The sequence below is a fragment of the Eptatretus burgeri genome, chromosome 11, assembly GCF_056783735.1.
Source record: "Eptatretus burgeri isolate ZD-2024b chromosome 11, Ebu_testis_v1, whole genome shotgun sequence".
NCBI lineage: Eukaryota > Metazoa > Chordata > Myxini > Myxiniformes > Myxinidae > Eptatretus > Eptatretus burgeri.
The window spans coordinates 70598746-70619390 of NC_140971.1; the positions used below are offsets into that span (position 1 = coordinate 70598746).

The following is a 20645-nucleotide window of genomic DNA, read 5'->3' on the forward strand; positions in this document are numbered from 1 at the left end:
AAACTTTGTTTTTTTTTTTGGTCCAATAGGTTTCTATATATATATATATATATTGGATAGCCACCTCGTGGCAGCCGGTGTAACAAATAATAAACGAGAACTGCACTCAGTGGAGCGCATACCTCTGCCAGGGTGAACAGTTTACGTTTTGTATCCCACCAATAGACCTGATCTGGATCCAGACCTCAATCAAAATCGAATCAGCTCGTTCTCGTCACCGAACCAACTCATCCACCTAATTGTCACAACTCGTCCACAACTTTTTAAAATATCATGCTACATATTGTTTTTGGTGAAGAATCACTGAAAAAATATGAAGGAAAAAAAAATGATCCAGTCTTCACCAAAATCCAATCAATTCTTCCTTGTTACACACCCAGTCTGCACACCACGTTTCATCCGAATCAGTCGACAACTTTTTGAGATATATTATATATCGTTTTTTGCCCTCAAACATTACCCCGCACCCCTCGCTCTCAAACATTCCCCCGTACCCCCCGCCCTCAAACATTTCCCCTGTACCCCTCGCCCTCAAACATTGCCCCCACACCACCCCGCCTCAAACATTCCCCCTGCACGCCTTCAAACATTCCTCCCACACCCCTTCGCCTCAAACATTCCCCCCGCACCCCCTCACTCTCAAACATTCCCCCGCACCACCTCGCCTCAAATACCCCCCTCCACCCCCTCGCTCTCAAACATTTCCCTCGCCTCAAACATTCCCCCCGCACCTTCTCACCCTCAAACATTCCCCACGCACCCCTCGCATTCAAACATTCCCCCCACCCTCAAACATTCCCCCCGCTCGCAAACATTCCCCCGCACCTCTCGTCGCAAACATTCCCCTGCACCCCCTCGCCCTCAAACATTCCACCGCACCCTTCGCCCTCAAATATTCCCCGCACCCCTCGCCCTCAAACATTTCCCCCGTACCCCCTTGCCCTCAAACATTCCCCCCGTACCCCCTTGCACTCAAACATTCCCCCCGCCCTGAAACATTGCTCTCACCCCCCCACCCTCAAACATTCCCCCCACGCCCCCTCGCTCTCAAGCATTCCTCCCGCACCACCACGCTCTCAAACATTTCCCCCGCAACCCCTCGCCCTCAAACATTCCCCCGCACCCCCTCGCTCTCAAACATTCCCCCGCACCCCCTCGCCCTCAAACATTCCCCCGCACCCCCTCGCCCTCAAACATTCCCCCGCAACCCCTCGCCCTCAAACATTCCGCCGCACCCCCTCGCCCTCAAACATTCCCCCGCACCCCCTCGCTCTCAAACATTCCCCAGAAATACAAAATGTCCGCAACAAGTGTGTCCACTCTTAAAAGAGACAAAACACAATAATGAACTTTCAAACTTTTCTCCTTCCTCTAAAACCTGATGGTGCCTTGTTACCTCTACTACCGAAGGTGAAGGAGGTTGTTTTCACCCCTCTGTCTGTCTGGCTGTGTGCAGGATATCTCAAAAATTTGTGGACAGATTTGGATGAAACTTGGTGGACACGTTGGGTGTGTGACAAGGAGGAATTGATTCAGTTTTAGTGAAGATCCGAGAATTATTAAGTGATTCTTCACCATTGAGACTGAGATGGGACTAAACTCAAGTATAATAGCACGATATCTTACAAAGTTGGATGGATTTGGATGAAACTTCGTGGACAGGTTGGGTGTGTGACCACGACGAATCGATTCGAAGTTGGTGAAGATCTGAATCCGGATCTGGATCAGAATTATTTAATTTTTAAAATGATTCTTCACCATTGAGAGATTGATCCAAAAACGACATAGTACTGTATAGCATGATATTTCAAAAAGTTATTGAGCCCGATATGTTCTCATGGATCAGGCATTACGTGACAGAGGTATGCACTCTACCGAGTGCCCTTCTCGTTAAGTCTGTCTCTGGTGCATGTTCTCCTTCCATCTCCTAAAATGGCACCACAGCCGACTCCACTCATGAGAATGACGAATGCCTCAATTGTGTGTTTGCTTCCAAATTCTGTCTCCCAACACCGCACTCTCGATACCCATCCTCCCTGTCATACCCAAATGCTCCTGAACTGTGTCTTTTGCACCTGAGAAGGTGCAGATGGTTCATTCAACCCTCGACTGACTGCTACTCAACTGGACTGCATCACCTCACGTATCCTAAAAACCTGCTATGATGGCCTTGCACATCCTCTCTCTGCCCTTTTCACCCCGTCATTTGTGCTAGGTTATCTTCCATCTGGTTGGAAATCTGCCAATATCACTGCACTACATAATAAGGTGCAAAAAATAATCCCCTCAACTACAGACCTATCAGCTTACGTCAAATGATCAGCAACGTCATGGAATCCATCATCTCAGTTGAAATGAAAACATTCCTTTTCCCAAATAACCTCATCTCTCAACAACATTTTGGTTTCAGACCAGGAATAAGTCAATCCTGACAAATCTCACACTCTCTCTTTGAAAGGACAGTCTGGCAACCCCACCCTCCTATCTACTTTCCTCACCAAGTTCTTGAGGTTCAGTCATTCAAAGTCCTGGCTCTCACTATCAGCCATGATCTTTCTTGGGCAAACCACATTTCAACGTTGGCCTCCAAAGCCAGCCGCCGAAAGGAATCCTCCATCCTATAAAGTCCTTCCTTGGCACATGTGAACTCCGATCCACCGACAAGGCTTCCATCCACAGCTTGATGGAGTACTGCTCCCCCCTCTTGGCTGGCTCCCCTGCTTCATTGCTCACCTTGACGCTATGGAAACCAAGGCTTTCTACATCATTGGAATCTCCCATGTTCAAGCTGAGTCTACGGGTTTATCACTTTGCCATCGCACACAGGTCGGTGATCTCTCAGTCTTCTACACCTTTCTGGTATTGCACCATCTGCTCTTTTCATGCTTTATCCCCTACTCCCCCCACCCCCATCCCAGGTTTCTGCAGGGTTCACACAGTCCACAATCAATCATCTTCTGGTAAAACTACCTAAATCCAAGACCACTGCTCACCTCCACTCATTAGCTCCTTCCCCCCCACCTATGGAATCAACCTCCACATCCTCTTCAATCTCATTCTTCCCTCCAAGTCTTCAAGCCAGCAGTTCACCATCTCAGATCTTCAATTCACAGCCAAGATCTTTTTATACCCTCGTTAACGCCACCCAAATGTTACAGTTTTTCATCCTTGAAGTTATTCTCTATGCATGTATGTTTTGTGGCCTGTTCTTGTCTGTTACGTCAATCCAATCAATGTGCTTGCTCGTCTACGAGCCTCGACTATGTATACAAAAAGCCCCATCACTCAATGGTGAAGAACTATGAAAAATTATCTCAGATCTGAATCCGGATCTTCACCAAAATGGAATCAATTCTTCCTTGTCACACACTCAACCTGTACACCAAGTTTTGTCTGAATCCATCCATAACTTTTTGAGATATCCTGTTCACAGACAGAGACAAACAGGAGTAAAAACATAACCTCCACCCACCTTTGGTGGCAGAGGTAACTAGAACGGCACTCGTTGGAGTGCACACCTCTGCCAGGCTGAACAGTTTACGTTTTGTATCTCACTGATCACCCAGATCTGGACCTTCACCAAAATCCAATCAATTTGTCCTTATCACACACCCAAACTACCCACCAAGTTTTGTCCGAATCAGTCAATGTTTTGAGATATCCTGCTCAAAGACAGACAGACGGAGAGAACGACGAAAAACAAACAAGCAAGCAAATGGGTGAAAACATAACCTGCCGTCCACCTTTGGTGGCGGAGGTAAATATGCCATTGACATCATAGAAGCGGGGAAATTGACCCATCCGGAATTCTGGGGGAATTAATGCATCTGTCCATAACGGTGAATTCTTCATGAGCGAGTTTACAGACTTTTGAACGAATGTGCCCGATATTATGTTAACATTTACAAAACCTCAGGCTCACCAAGCAACTGCTATGATGAAACAGTTTGGTGGAACACCAACAATACAGTACACCAAATTCATTTCATAATGACCAGAACCTTACTACCACTCACCAGATTACAACTGCAGCATCACCATGGAATCAAACTTTAATAATTACCAGTTGGCATCTCCAGCACCGCCTGAACAGGCAGGATTGGGCACAATCCACAATTTCTAACTCAGATTGCCACGTACATTACAAAATCTCATTAATGTGACAATTGCATGAACACGACCTGGTTTAATTGCATGGGGAGGCACCGTATACAAATTAACAGCACACTGATGAGGAGTTCAAAAAGTTATTGGAATAAGAGACAATAATTCAAGAAATGCGAACATTTTTTTTTTCAACGTACAAGCGTGCACCACAATGTACGGTCATAACACACACATACACACACAAACACAACTGTATATGGGATACATACGTTTGGGTTATCCTTGTATTTGAGGTTAAGATTTTTAACACTCTCACCCTCAGGTGTCCTTCATGAAGAGTTAGTACAGGCATTTTAGCAAAAATATTTGGTCAACCTCACACAAATTGCAACAAAAGCAAACTCAACAGATTTTGGTTCCTGAATATGTCCTCAGTGACAGAAAAAAAGTCCGAAGGAATCCTCCGGGGGGGGGGGGGGAAGTCCTGAATTCATGGAAATCCAATATGGCCACCACCCGGCTTCGGCGAAAATTGTAAAGATTGATATTTAACCTCCGCCATCGAAGATCGGAGGTTACTGTTTTCACCCCTTTCTGTTTGTTTGTTTGTTTGTGAACAGTATTACGGAAAAACTCCGACGGATTTCGACGAAACTTGGTGGGGGGATTAGGTATGGTCCAAGGATCATGCCATTAGATTTTGGACTTGGTCCGAAATCCTATATGGCCGCTATGGTGGCCATTTTGAAAAAATATTTGAATTTTTTTTTGCATTTCTACATGTTTTAAGTGATTTCCAAACCCCCCCCAAAAAAAAAAATTGTTGGAGGGAAAAAAATATTTTTTGCAACTTTTTTTCAACAAAATTTCGATTTTTTTTTTTTTGCATTTCTACATGTTATAAATGATTTCCAACAAAAAACATGCCAAAATTATAATTGCGGCTGATTTTTGGAACTTTAGGTGGATATACCCAGGTAAAATCAATTTCTGTCTCAAGGAATCTATGACAAATTAATTGAGTATGTAAAAGTTAAAAGTAAAAGGGAAAGTTGCAAACTATAACTCTGTGAGCACTGTTGACGTCAAATTGAATGAATTCACTTGAGTGACCTAGCAGTATTGGTGGCAGAGGTTTTGCACTCTACTGAGTGCTCTCCTTCTAGTTTAATATGTAAATATATGTTTTTCTGCATTCTAATTGTTTCTAGTTATGGTCAGTATATTGATATGCAAGAATAATTATAAAAAAAGTGAAATGTATTGAGGGTAAAATAAAAAATTATAGCTTTTTTGTCCAAAAATGTCGATATTTTTTCCCTAAAAAAAATTTTGACTTGAGAAAGTTTGTTCATACAAGAAAATATGTATCCCCAGGCATACATACTATACATTTCTCGATACAGGGACATTCGTACAATCCTCTGGTGAAATAATTAACACACAATATTAATTTGTTAGCACATGCATATACTCGACCCTGATGTTTGTCAGTGAACATGCACGATGCCATGCACTCCAGTAATCACCTTTGATCAGCCCCTCTGGTGGAAGGCCCTCATGATCATCAACTCGGAGCCTATGGGAAGTGATCTGAAAGGGATTGTCCTACGCTTGGGCGGCTTCCACGCAGAGATGAGTTTCCTCGGATGTATTAGACACCTCATGGTGTCATCCAGGCTTCAAGAACTGATGGAGTTGATATATGCCCCCAATGCAGTGATTCATATGTTTAGAGGCAAGGCCATTGCCCGCGCAGTCCGTGCACACCTAATTGTTTATGCAGTTCTCAATGCCTTGCTGTTGACAAATGTGCTCAATGCGCCTCTACCATGCCTACCTGAAACATCAGACGGCAATGGGAATGAAGATCCGGACTTAGCCGAAGCAGCTGCAAGGCCGCTACATGACCAGCATACAGATCTAAGCAATAATCCAGACTTCAACGAAGCTTGTACCCTCTATGAGAAGCTGATGGCTGGGACACTGTCTGTGGAAGAAGTATGCAAGTCTGACGTCTTGAAACGAATCAAAGACCACCTTCAGAAGCATGCTGAGTCTGCAAAGATATATTCTCGAACTTCAGCGCTCTGGGTTCAGTATATCATATGGACATGCTAGACATTCTACGCAAATACATCCGGGCAGAGCGCACTGGGAACTGGGCACCACATCTACAGGCCATCCAGGAAATGCTGCCTTACCTGGCAGCCTCGGGCCACAACCTGTATGCCAAATCTGCGAGGGTGTATCTGCAGCAGATGTCCAACCTCAAAACTCAACATCCCAATGTCCAACAACGTTTTGATGAGGGGTTCCATGTGGTTCGACGAAGTGATCGCCTGTGGGCAGGTCTTTCATCTGACCTGATCATCGAATAAGTTATGATGAGAAGTTTGAAGACCAGCGGGGGGGCTCACACGAGGGCAAGGAATGACACAGCAACAACGGCTGGTATGGCTACTATCAATGCCTGCCTGTGCAGAAATAAACCAGGCAATGCAGGAGCTCACAGGTGTGAACCACAACACTGGAGAGCAAAAGAAGGACATGACCCAGGCAAGACAATCTCGTGACTGGAAGGACATACTATCAGCTCTTCAGTATTTACAGGAACGGAATCCGTTCAGTAGTGATCCACGTCTGAGGAACATTGCCACTGGAGTTCATGCACACCCCACCGTCAACGTCGATACAGCACATGCTGTAGGAGCCAAAATATTGAAATCTATGGATGGGAAAACACCTGCCGAGTACACATTTAAGAGGAAAGACCAAGTTGTCACCCTCGGCATGAAGTCATCTGTCAAGATTGATGGAGAGCAAGTCCAAGTTGACCCACAACTCCTCTTCCAGAGACTGATCACTGTTGCACAGACAGCAGAAGAACTGGAGTTGGCCTTCAAATATGAACTGTGCAGCTATCCACCAGCCCTCTTTGATTCCTCTCTTCAGCTCCGAGAAGCACACAAGCCAGTCTTTGCTGATGCCATCTGGGATCTTCTTGGATCCGATGTCCCAGCCGATATTCCCAATGATGGGAAACAGTATGTTTTGGATGGTGGGGCACTTGTTCAACGCATTCCATGGTCTCGTGGATCTACATACAGAGACATATGCCACCAGTACACTGATTATGTAACGAAGAAGTACGGAGATGCCATAGTCGTGTTTGATGGTTATGAGAGTACCAATACGAAGGACATGACACACCAGAGACGGTCTAAAGGGAATGCTGGCACGACTGACATTTACAGCTGACATACGTCTCACAATGAAGGAACAGTTTCTTGCCAATAGGCAGAATAAACAGCGATTCATTTTTATGTTAAGTGAAGAGCTTCAGAAGAAGAACTGTGAGACACACCATGCTTCAGGGGATGCTGATCTCCTGATTGTACTGAAGGCCGTGTAGTCCGCTACTGTCACCAACACTGTGTTAGTTGGTGATGACACAGACCTCCTCGTCCTTGCAAGCTTAGAATCCCATAACCTCTTCTTTTGTCCCGAGCCAAAGAAGAACACGAAGAAGCCTCGCATCTGGAACATCAAGGCTACAAAGAAAATGATTGGTACAGACATATGCAAGCACATACTGTTTCTACATGCAGTTCTTGGGTGCGACACGACATCTCTTCTTCATGGGATTGAAAAGGGAGCTTCCCTCAAAAAGTTCAAAGCAAACAACACATTTGGTGAGCAAGCCAAGGTTTTTGATACATATCCAGCTTCTGTATGTGATGTGTCAGATGCAGGAGAAAAAACATTGGTGATAATCTACAACGGAAAGTCAACTGACACGCTGGACATCAGCGGTACTGAGCCAAGGTGGCTTCGAGCTCCTCTCACGTGCAACCACAAACGTTACCACCAACATCAGAAGCAGCAAAGTATCACAGCCTGCACGTGCATCTGCAAGTCCAAGAATGGAAGGGATGTGCAGATGAACTTCCTCCGATAGACTGGGGTTGGCAGAAGTGTGACGAGGTTTTGTGCCACTTCAGACATCAATAGCTCCAGCTCCTGAAAATATGTTACATGTCATTAGGTGCAACTGCCAGGCTGAATGTAGCACCATGAGATGCACATGCAAGAAGCACAACATTGAGTGCACTCCACCTTGTGGAAACTGCAGGGGCTCTGGCTGCACAAACACTCCATGTGACAATGATGAGGATGATGATGACATTGTAGAGTTCTAACTTTAATATGCTTGATTTTTCTCAACATGTATAGTAAGTTTATAATGCATGTAGTTTCTGAGTTTAATGCGAATTTTCATTTTCATTTTGAAACCTTCATCAGGCAGATGTGATTTCCCCCAAGTGGAATTGTGAATTTTGTCATGTTTCAATGATTTACATAAATATATTGTATTGCCATAGACTTGATTTCATCTTCAACGTTTCTTTTTTTTTTTTGTCCAGGAGCCAAAATCAGTATCAGGTAAAAAATTTTTTTTTTTTCGGGACAAAAAAGACATTTTTGGACAAAAAAGCTATAATTTTTTATTTTACCCTCAATACATTTCACTTTTTTATAATTATTATTCTTGTATATCAATATACTGACCATAACTAGAAACAATTAGAATGCAGAAAAACATTTTTACATATTAAAATATCAATCTTTACAATTTTCTCATTTTCCCCGAAGCCGGGTGGCGGCCATATTGGATTTCCATGGTTTCAGGACTCCCCCCCCCCCCCCCGGAGGATCCCTTCGGACTTTTTTTTTCTTTCACTGAGGACATATCCAGGAATCAAAATCTGTTGAGTTTGCTTTTGTTGCAATTTGTGGGAGGTCATCTGACATTTTGCCTGTACCAAGTAGGCAAGCTATCACCGGCACCATGGACAAATTCCAATTTCTTGCCGTAATTTTTGTCGAAGGTCAGGCCTGGCCAGCCAGTTCGTGGAAGACCTGGGCCAAAATTTCCCCCGGCTAAACCCACAAGAAAGGAGGAGGAGGAAGAGGAAGAAGAACAAGAAGAATTTTTTTTTTAATCACACCAAATTGTATCCATATTGATTCACATTTAGAGGTTCCTCAATGAAGTGGCTCGCATGATATGTGCAAAGTATGATTATGGTGAACCTTTCTCGGTGGTTGCCCTCTTCGTCGAGTGCGATTTATGGTACCTGGAGCCCAGGGCGAATCAAAATGAATAATATGAAAAGGAAGGTGGGATAAACCTCCCAAAGTACATCCAGAAAAATATGAGGAAATCTGAGGACACGTCAATTAAAGATTTTTTTTCCACAAAGAACACAATGGACTTCAGGTGCCTCAAAATCCCAGCTGTTTTTTTGTGCATTTTGACTCCAATCATGAGAGCTCCAAGAGGATTAGAGAGAGACACTGGAGACGGTTTAACACTTGAAGGTGATAAATGACGATGCTGAAAGGTGTGTGGTCCTTATTGGGGAGTACAATGCCATCAATACAAGGTAGAACAGAAACAATTTCTCCGTCAAGTTGTGCAGGACCATAGAAGTCGGTTCCCCAACATAAAAAAGGAAACAATATCAATGCAAAAGTGATTAACCACACTTGGCCACCATAGTCCAGAACTTCAACCTCATTGAGCAACCTATAAATATTGTTGCGAATTCGCGCCCGCCGGCGTGCGAGCGGCCACGTAACTCGAATCGCGGCACGTCGCCCACCGGACGGACAATTCCGTCGTGACCCTCTTGGACTAACGCCGGGAACTAGTCACGGGTGGGCCTTTCGGCCTCTCCACGATCGTGCCAATCGGCCCCCCGCGTGGGATAGGGTTGTTCGCCAAATTCGACCTACCTAAGTACCCACACGGAGGGTAGACCGGGCGATCGCACCTCGCCGCAGGTCGACCCCGGACACGGGCCACTTAAGCGACCCGTTCCGTACTATCGGGATAACCGAGCGGTGCTATCGTCAACCTCGACGGTTCCGATTAATTATCGGGCGTATTTAGCCCACTACCAACCCTTTACGTGAAGTAAGATGGAGATTCAATTAAAGAAAAGACGAAGCGAAACGGGAAAAACAGTTCAACATAATTCACATTTATTCCGCGGCACACATATACAATTACAACAATTATGCACCAAAAGCAAATGTTACAAAAGAAACACAACAATGCAGATCTACTACCGACTACGCGAGCACACGGCAACACTTACACAGTTTTACTTTACAGACGGCGCCGACAACACATATACTCAAAAGCAAAAGAAAAGGACCACCCTCAACGACAAGGGAGCAGACGTGGTCTGTGGGCGCAAGACCGGGCGGAGCCTACCCGTCTTGTGATGAGCCGCAAATGTCGTGGCGGTGCCCCGACTCCGCGCTCCTCCGTGGGTTTCGTTGGCATTGATTGGAATGGTGTGGGATCAGGGCCCCCTTTCCGCACTATCTCAGCGCGGGGGGGAAGGGGGGAATTGTTGATGCTCTGGGGAAAGAGGATAGCTGGCTTGCTTGGGTCCCGCGACGAGCGACTCCACTGCGACCTCGACCGCGCTCCCGGCTTCACCTCTCTGCAGCTCCCCGACAGACTGACTCTCCTCCAGACCTGTCTTGACTGCTGCTGCCACACTCTTCCGCTGCCACACTATTCCACTGCCACACTTCACCGCCGCCACACCTCTCCAACTCGCCCGAGCCCAAAACTGACTGAATTCGCCCCGCGCTCGGCGCTTTATAGTCCGGCAGGAGAACCCATATGCAAATTTCCGGATCAGGATGAGCTCGGGGGCGGAGCCACGCCCGCCCATTGGACGGAGGAAAAGTGGGCGTGAACCTCCCCTGATCCTCGAATTTGCATATATCGATTCTACTCCGACGCGCCTGGAGGCGGGGCCAAATCGCCCCGCGCTTGCTGATAGGATGGAACAGAAGTGGGCGTGTATCATTCCTGATCCGACTTCCCCTCGGAAAGGTCGCTCTTTGTACCCGCGGCTCAGCACGCGCCCTGTACGAGGCCAGGACAGCCTGACGTTCGGCGTTCACAAGTGGTGCGGGAATGGCCGCAGAAGGAGAAGAGGTGAAGGTGGTGGAGAGTTTATTGTGGTGGTTTATGGCCATGGCGACGCTTGGAATGGTGGTGATGCAATGTTTGCGAGAGCAAGTTGTGAAGGTAAAGGTCGTGGCTGTTGGCGTTGTTGTTGTTGTGAAGCGGCGTTGCGGTTGGTGGTTGTTGTGTGATGGCGGTTGAGATGTGGTTGGTTCAAAATAAAGATAGAACAGAAAAATGGCTATCTTAAAGGGTCGCAGCCCGAATGAATCACATTTATTCCCTCTAAACAACGGGTTTGGGGCTAACTACACATGTACTTACAGAGATATCTCACCTACGGGACCTGAATGGTGGTTTGCGAATTTCCTCAACCAAAACAATATGATCCAAAATGGATGAAATTTTGTGTGATATTTCTTTTCACAATGGAACAAACTTAAAGAGCGACAGCTCAAGAAATTTTCGGTTTAAATTTTGCATGCAAGGCTGGCCCACCCTAGTACACATACATGTACTGGAATACAATAATAATTAATTAAAATAAATTTTTTTTTAAACCTGTCCCATGCTCTATTTTCAGAGCGTTGATGCTGCCGAAGCAATTTCTTGCCAAGAGTTATAATGGTTGGTTTGCCATTGCCTTCCAGCATTGTTTGTCCGTGCTCTTTCCTTTCAAATGCTGAGCATCAAAGCAGGGAAGCAGCACGTACCACTTTGAGTCATTGGCATAACTCGGCCGGGGTTTGAATCACCACCGACCTCACAGACTCAGAACAGAACATATTCCACACAGAAATCCTAAAATGGCCCGGACAATATTATTGGCACCTTTTAGAAGTTGTTTGAAATGATTATATTTCACCTGTGGTGAGTTGCAGGTACCTGCAATATGAAAAAAAAACACTCATTCAACCAGTTTGAATCGAGAAAAGGAGTCATTCTGCTGCTTTGTGTCACTGTGTGCACTGCAATGAGCATGGACAAAAGGCTGAAAACAAGAGAATTGTCAGAGGTCAGACACAAGATTGTAGCCAAGAATGGACAATCTCAAGGCTACAAAGTCCATCTACAGAGACCTTGATGTTCCTGTGTCCACTGTACGCAATGTTATCAGGAAGTTCAAGGCCCACAGCACTGCAGCCAACCTCCTTGGACGTGGCCACAAGAGAAAACTTGATCAAACATTGCAGTGAAGGATTGTTCATCAAATGTCGGAGAAAGCACATCGATCAACTGCCAAACAGATTTGAGCTGACCTTCAGCTACAAGGTACGACAGCTTCAACTCGCACCATCCATCGCTAACTCAATGAAAGGGGGTTCTATGGTAGGAGACCCAGGAGGATCCCACTGCTGAGAGAGAGACATAAGAAAGCCCGACTAGAGTTTGCCAAAACACACCTGAACAAGCCAAAATCCTTCTGGGAGTATGTCCTGTGGACAGATGAGACCAAATTGGAGCTTTTTGGTAAAGCACATCATCTCCATGTTTAGAGAAAACAAAATGAAGCCTTCAAAGAAAAGAACACCTTCCCTACAGACAAACATGGAGGAGGTTCAGTGACGTTTTGGGGTTGCTGTGCTTCCACTGGCACTGGGGGCCTTGAATGTGTGCATAGCATCATTAAATCAGGGGGGTTAACCAAGGCATTTTGGAGTGCAATGTTCAACCCAGTGTCAGAAAGCTGGGTCTCCGTCAAAGGTCATGGGTCTTCAGGACAATGACCCCAAACACACTTCAAAAAGCACCCAGGAATGGTTCAAGACAAAATGCTCTGGGTGTGCGCTGCTGCTCGCCACGTTGCCATAGGGCGAATCCCCCTTACCTGTGGCTAATATTTTAAACCACCCATTCGTCACTGTGGCTAATCCATGTTTTAGTGTTTTTTATTTTTTTTACCAGTTTTAAACGAATTTTGGGTGATTTTAGCACAGAATTCAACCTTCGTTTAGACGGCCGCCATTTTGTATGTTTTGATTACGGGAATGACGCGTGATTTTGTACAAGCTTATATATACTAACTTTAGTAGTTTTAAACTAGTCTCTAGTAAAAAAAAAAAAAAAAAAAAAAAACACCGAAATTACGCATGATTCCCATGATTCTCGTCTCAAAATTGTATTTTAATTTTTTTGAAAAAAAAAAAATTTCCGGAACGATTCGGCACTACTCAGCGCTACATGCTTCGTTGGGTCATTGGTTGCCAGGTGAGTTTTGACACAATCAGTAGTAGTACGAGTTCGTTTGGATGAGAGAGTTTGTTTGGATGAGTGAGTTTGATGGGTGACTTTGATTGGTTGGATGAGTGAAGTTGATGGGTGAGATTGAGATATGAGAGTTTGATGTGTGACATTGGTTGGAAGTGCGAGTTTGATGTGTGAGATTGGTTGGATGAGTGAGTTTGATGGAGATTGGTTGGATGAGTGAGTTTGATGGAGATTGGTTGGATGAGTGAAGTTGTTGGGTGAGATTGGTTGGATGAGTGAAGTTGTTGGGTGAGATTGGTTGGATGAGTGAGTTTGACTGGCATGAGGTTGGTCCAATGCTGGTCCACAACCACCCCCATCCCCCACTACCACCTACTAAAGGCACAACGACCATACCCCCCCCCCCCACTAACACACCATCACCACCACCACCACCATCCTTCAAATCACCACCTCCCCTGATGGTCGTTCATTCAACCAATCTCACACGTCAAACTCACTCATCCAACCAATCTGAACAATCCAACCAACCTCACCCATCAAACTCACACATCCGCCTTAAAAGTAACTTATTATTTCATATTGCTAAAAAAAAAAAACTTTTGAATAAAATATGTGGCCATTTCCTTTCTCCTGTGGCTAATCATTCTAAACCTGGATTAGCCACAGTGGCTAATTCCTTTTGAAAGCCAGAGCACACCCAGATGCTGGACTGTTCTGAAGTGGCCAGCAATGAGTCCAGATCTAAATCACATTGAACACCTGTGCGGAGATCTGAAAACAGCAGTTGGGAGAAGGCACCCTTCAAATCTGGGAGAACTCGAGCAGTTTACACAAGAAGAGTGGGACAAACCCCCTGTAAAGAGGTGCAGGAAGCTCATTCATGGCTATAGGAAGTGCTTGACTGCAGTTATTTTGCCCAAAGGCCGTGATACCAAATATTAAGGTGAGGGTGTCAATTATTTCGTCAATGCCATTTCGTTTTATTTTCTGATTTAAGAGGATATATTAAGTTCTGAATCAAAACAAAGGTTCTGTCATATTCACAGTGAAATAAAGATTTCTGGAGACAAAATACTTTTGTCAATTTCAACTTATTTTTTGAGAAAATTGCGAATTATTTGAAAAAAATGCAAGGGTGTCAATATTTTTGGCCACGACTGGACATACTGATGGTATTTACATGCTTGTATTTGAAAAAAAAAATGCAAGGGTGTCAATATTTTTGGCCACGACTGGACATACTGATGGTATTTACATGCTTGTCTATGGAAAAAAAGTCTAGATATATATATATATATATATATATATATATATATATATATATATATATATATATATATATATTTCAAACATAATTAGTGTCAATCCAATAATTTGGTGAACAATCTTCACAAATCCCAGTAATTTTCAATATCCTCATTCCAGAATGTCTTTCAACCAAAGAAGTGCCACGGCCATTTTGAAATGGCATCAATGAATTAATTCAACAATTAACTTCCAAAGTCCGAAGTAATGCCAATGGCTTTGTGATATTATATTTGTGATAGAATGATATGCCATGACAAAAGTCGTTTATTAAGCTCTCCAGTCACTATAAGTAGGTGGGGTAGGGTAAGAGCGAGGGGTGGGGTAGGGAGAAAGGGAGGTGGAGTAGGGGGAGGGGGGGGGGGAGGGCGAGGGGGAGGGCGAGAGCGAGGGGTGGGGGAGGGGGAGAGCGAGGGGTGGGGGAGGGCGAGAGCGAGGGGTGGGGGAGGGCGAGAGCGAGGGGTGGGGGAGGGCGAGAGCGAGGGGTGGGGGAGGGCGAGAGCGAGGGGTGGGGGAGGGCGAGAGCGAGGGGTGGGGGAGGGCGAGAGCGAGGGGTGGGGGAGGGCGAGAGCGAGGGGTGGGGGAGGGCGAGAGCGAGGGGTGGGGGAGGGCGAGACCGAGGAGGTGGGGGAGGGCGAGACCGAGGAGGTGGGGGAGGGCGAGACCGAGGAGGTGGGGGAGGGCGAGACCGAGGAGGTGGGGGAGGGCGAGACCGAGGAGATGGGGGAGGGCGAGACCGAGGAGGTGGGGGAGGGCGAGACCGAGGAGGTGGAGGGGGCGAAACCGAGGAAGTGGGGGAGGGCGAGACCGAGGAGGTGGGGGAGGGCGAGACCGAGGAGGTGGGGGAGGGCGAGACCGAGGAGGTGGGGGAGGGCGAGACCGAGGAGGTGGGGGAGGGCGAGACCGAGGAGGTGGGGGAGGGCGAGACCGAGGAGGTGGGGGAGGGCGAGACCGAGGAGTGGAGGGGGAGGGCGAGGAGAGCGAGGAGTGGAGGGGGAGGGCGAGGAGAGCGAGGGGTGGAGGGGGAGGAGAGCGAGTGGGTGGGGGGAGAAGAGCGAGTGGGTGGGGGAGAAGAGCGAGTGGGTGGGGGGAGAAGAGCGAGTGGGTGGGGGGAGAAGAGCGAGTGGGTGGGGGGAGAAGAGCGAGTGGGTGGGGGGAGAAGAGCGAGTGGGTGGGGGGAGAAGAGCGAGTGGGTGGGGGAGAAGAGCGAGTGGGTGGGGGGAGAAGAGCGAGTGGGTGGGGGGAGAAGAGCGAGTGGGTGGGGGGAGAAGAGCGAGTGGGTGGGGGGAGAAGAGCGAGTGGGTGGGGGGAGAAGAGCGAGTGGGTGGGGGGAGAAGAGCGAGAGGGTGGTGCGAAGGGAGGAGAGCGAGTGTGTGGGGGGAGGAGAGCGAGTGTGTGGGTATGGCGAAGGGAGAGTTCACTACTCCGGAGGCTCAACAAGAGTGGAGCAAATGTTGGTTGTTGTAATAAAAACAAGACCGTTTCGAGATGGAGCGGGCCACAAACTGGACCCCTCATGTGTGCTAACCGAGCAACGTCATTTTGTATAATACAACCAACAACGAAAGAATAAACTCGCCTTCAATCATCGTGTCCATCGGAGGTGTTTCCATCGAGCGAAACAGGAATGATAAGAAATAAATCAAACAAGCCATTATGATGGAAGAAAACCTGCATCGGAATCCTCGAAGATCCATTTCATGTGGAGCGAAAGGGGAAAAGAAACAAAATGGAACATGAACGGCCATTCCAAGAGAGCCAAAGGTGAAGCCATCGTTTTATCGAAACGAGAACAAAGAAAAACCTCGAAGGAAACAAGACAAACACCCCGTTCGGCATCACGACCCACGACGTGAACTTGAGGGAAACAGGGCGATGGAAGCGCGACCCGACGATCCCAGGTCGAACGGACACGACCATGGACCGACACGTGAACACCGCGATAAAAGGGACAAGGCGACGCGTGCAGAGTCCATCGAGCACGAAAATCATTCAAACACACGATCTGCACAAGTCGTACGGATCGAGCGGACCCGAAAATATCATCAAGCTCGGTCCGCTCGAAGCACCACGATGCTCACGGTGTTTTGGGTTCGCAAAAACCAAGAGACAAACCCGCGTCGAACGACCGCAGCCATTGAGCCTAGGCCTAGAAGCCCGTGCGGAGCCTACGGAATTTCCTAGCGGCGCTAAACGAGCTCAAGAGCACGGGGAGCGGGCGAGCATGGCCGACGAACCGGGGATGGGATTCGACAAAACAATGACAGTAAACGAGTGTAAACGTGATCGTGATCGTGTGGTGGTCGCGCACCGATCGTACAGTTGCTCCTCGGTCCCCGGGAGCGGGTGCACGACGAAGTGCACCGAAGTCATGGCGATTGCACTTCAGAAGATTAGGTGCAGCGCCGAGTAACAAGGCGACACCGCCATTAGGCTCGAAGCCGCGCCCGACTGGCGGAACCTCTGCGACGTTCCCTTGAGGAGGAGCTCGCCGATTGGTCACTCAAACCGTCCGTCCGGTTCGAACCGCGCGACGCCACGTGCCTCTAGATTCGTACTGAAACACTGCTGTCCGCGAGACGCGTTCTCTCGACGTTTCCTCTATTTGCTTATTTCATTATTTACTCGCGCACAAGGAAAAAAAGTCGAGCGAATAATTTCGTGACGACGGAAGATGTCTATTTTATTACGTACGCAAAAAAAACCAATCCTCACTCCTGTTCGCATCACCGGCCTCGAATATATATCTTCCCCGCTCATATTTCCATGATGCGTACGTAATAAAAGAATAGAGCGCACACCGCAAAACCCTCGGTTCATCTGAGGACATTTTGCATGCAAGGCAACAGCAAATGTTACCTTTGCGGACATATCAAGACACTTTAAGGTGACACCAACGAACACCGTGTGATATCTGCTTGTGCAGGTTGTAGGAATTGGAGAAATTTGGTTTTTTTCCAGAATTCGAGAAATCCTACAGAAAACTTTGCTAAACAAACCTACAATTCGTTTGGTGTCACAAGAAACACCCACTCCCTTCTGGAGCATTGGCAAGTCATCTCACCCTCGGGGGGGGGGGGGTCCTTGTTAGTGTCTTCCATACAGAGTTTGGCCCAACTCGTTTTTGCAATGGGTAACAAAATACCGCCTATTGCTTAGTTGCCCAAACACAACCCCACCACCGCCGCCCCACTCTCCAAAAGGAAATTCTTTGTATGTATGTTTGTGTCGGTCTGTAAATCAAAGGAAAAAATGGTATATGTGCCATGTGTGCTGGAGGTACCCAGGTTCAGGTCAAAGACGCAAAACTGAACAAAAACAACGACAAATGTGTCCAAGAGCCGCGTCCGAAAGGTTTTGTCTGAAGAAGAAGAAGAAGAAGAAGAAGAAGAAGAAGAAGAAGAAGAAGAAGAAGAACGCGGATATGTATGTGTATGTGTATGTGTGTGTGTGTGTGTGTGTGTGTGTGTGTGTGTGTGTGTGTGTGTGTGTGTGTGTGTGTGTGTGTGTGTGTGTGTGTGTGTGTGTGTGTGTGTGTGTGTGTGTGACCGCTGTTTCTCGACATAATTGAAAGTATTGACATAAGTTTTCCCGATATAATTGAAACTTGCCAACTACACAGTTGCAACTACATTGCCTTTTCAAGGTTTGATATTAATCGGACAAGTGCTTCCCAAATTATGGCCATTTATTTACCAAACCAATGACAAGACACGTTGCTGCGTGGGCGTGGCCGATGGGGGAAGGGAACCTCAGGCGCGGTCCCCATTACGGGTTACAACGTACAGACTTCCGGATAATGATGACTTCTGATGACTTCGTGTATTCTAATAATTTCTCGATTACTTATGCGCATTTATAGATAAACACAATGCCCCAAGTTATGATCGTTTTCATATTAGACGGTGCATACATTTGGGTAACATCAGAGTTAGCTGGTATGCTTTTGCACGTTTGTTTTTCTCCTCTTTCCTCTTCTCTTTGTGTTTTTCCTTGCAATGACATTGGGAAAAGGCAAAATATGTTGGCGCTAATTGAATAATTGGCTATTAAAACTAAATTGCAAATAATCGTAACTGCGATATGCGAACTTCCGGACAGTGAGGACTTCACTTCCGGATAGTGACGAGTACTGTATTCTTTCTCGATTTCTTTCTCGATTTTCTTAAACACAATACCCCAATCCAGTCAGTGGCGATTAGTGTATTCTCTCTCGATTTTTTTCTTGATTTATCAACTTACTGTATTCTTTCTTTCTCGATTTCTGTACTTTCTCGATTTCTTTCTCGATTTTCTTAAACACAATACCCCAATCCAGTCCGTGACGATTACTGTATTCTTTCTCGATTTTTTTTCTTGATTTATCGACTTACTGTATTCTTTCTTTCTCGATTTCTGTACTTTCTCAATTTTCTTAAACACAATGCCCCAATCCAGTCGTCGTTTACGACAGCGAAGGAATAAAGCTGCGCGTCATGCACGCACAATGGAATCCAATGAAGCACGAGCTGCTCGCTTGACACGCGACGCAACACGCATGACAAGGCGTCGTACAGCTGAAACGGATGAAGAACGAACTGCTCGCTTGGCAGACAACACTGAACGTGAGGCAAGGTGTCGTGCAGCTGAAACGGATGAAGAACGAACTGCTCGCTTGGCAGACAACACTGAACGCAAGGCAAGGCGTCGTGCAGCTGAAACGGATGAAGAACGAACTGCTCGCTTGGCAGACAACACTGAACGCAAGGCAAGGTGTCGTGCAGCTGAAACGGATGAAGAACGAGCTGCTCACTTGGCAGACAACACTGAACGTGAGGCAAGGCGTCGTGCAGAAGAAACGGATGAAGAACGAGCTGCTCGCTTGGCAGACAACACTGAACGTGAGGCAAGGCGTCGTGCAGAAGAAATCCCTCACCAGCGAGAAGACCGGCAAGTAAGGGATGCCCTGCGCCATCAGGACGTACACTGTGCGAGACTAGAGCAGGCTCACTGTGAGAATCGCAACCTTGCTCGATACGATGATACAGATTTCTTCCGAGAGCAACTTCATGTTGAGTACACGCACGCGTTGAGCAGGACCTCATTATTTCAATGCACTAAATGCTCACATTGTGATGCTTTTGTGTGGACCGAGGAGAGAAGAGGATTTTGCTGCAACCACGGCAAGGTCGACCTTAAGCATGATCCTACGAATCCAAAACCCGGTTCAATTCCATCACAACCTCCAGATGCTATTAAAAACCTTTTCCTTAACCAGGACTTTGTGAAGCACACAAAACAGTACAACAACGCGTTGGCAATGGCAAGTATAGGTGTCCGAGAGATAGGTATGCCTGGCTTCAATCCTGGAGTGCGCATACAAGGTAAGGTTTACCATTACATTGGTGCTCCTCTTGCCGATCTGGGTTGTACCCCACGCTTTGCTCAGATCTACTTTCACGATCCAGCCCATGAGCTGGAGTATCGTCGTGCCCACACCTCGAACAGTAGCCTGAATGAGCATTTTTTGCTAAGAGCACAACAGGCCATTCATGAGTGCAACCCATATGTCCAGCAATTCAAATCAGCCATTGAGTATGTGGTTCATAATGATAGCGCCAATGAACTGAAAATTGTGTTAACAGGTCACACACGGCGCCGAGACCTTCATCATGGTACCGTCAACCTTCCCTCACTAGACAGCGATGTGGCTCTCATTACTCCAGGGGCAATGGCAACAGAGCAGTTTCGAAGGCTGGCAGTCGGTGTTCACCTCAGACGAGGAGGTTTACAGACAATAGACGCCATGCATCCAGCATATGACCCTCTATCATACATACTTCTGCTACCCTGCGGCTCCCAGGGGTACCACACTGAGTTAGCAGCCAATGAAAGACCTGATATCATCGCCCAGGTGTTTCATATGAAGGTGGAAGCACTCAAAGCAGACCTACTCAAGAATGACATCTTGGGGCATGTGGACGCTTATGTGATGGTGAAGGAAACGCAAAAGCGTCACCTTCCCCATATACACATGCTCCTGACC

The 20645-nt window shown here is 46.8% G+C and overlaps 1 protein-coding gene across 1 annotated transcript in view; it reads right to left on the reverse strand.

Annotated features, from left to right (window-relative positions):
* Positions 1 to 17240, reverse strand: part of UBR5 (ubiquitin protein ligase E3 component n-recognin 5) — a 219616-nt gene extending 202376 nt beyond the window's left edge. Inside the window, 1 exon segment of the mRNA XM_085846879.1 lies at positions 16932 to 17240. Within this exon segment, the coding sequence (XP_085703005.1) occupies positions 16932 to 16993 (62 nt within the window). The 5' untranslated portion in view covers positions 16994 to 17240.
* Positions 17241 to 20645: the final 3405 nt, after the last annotated feature.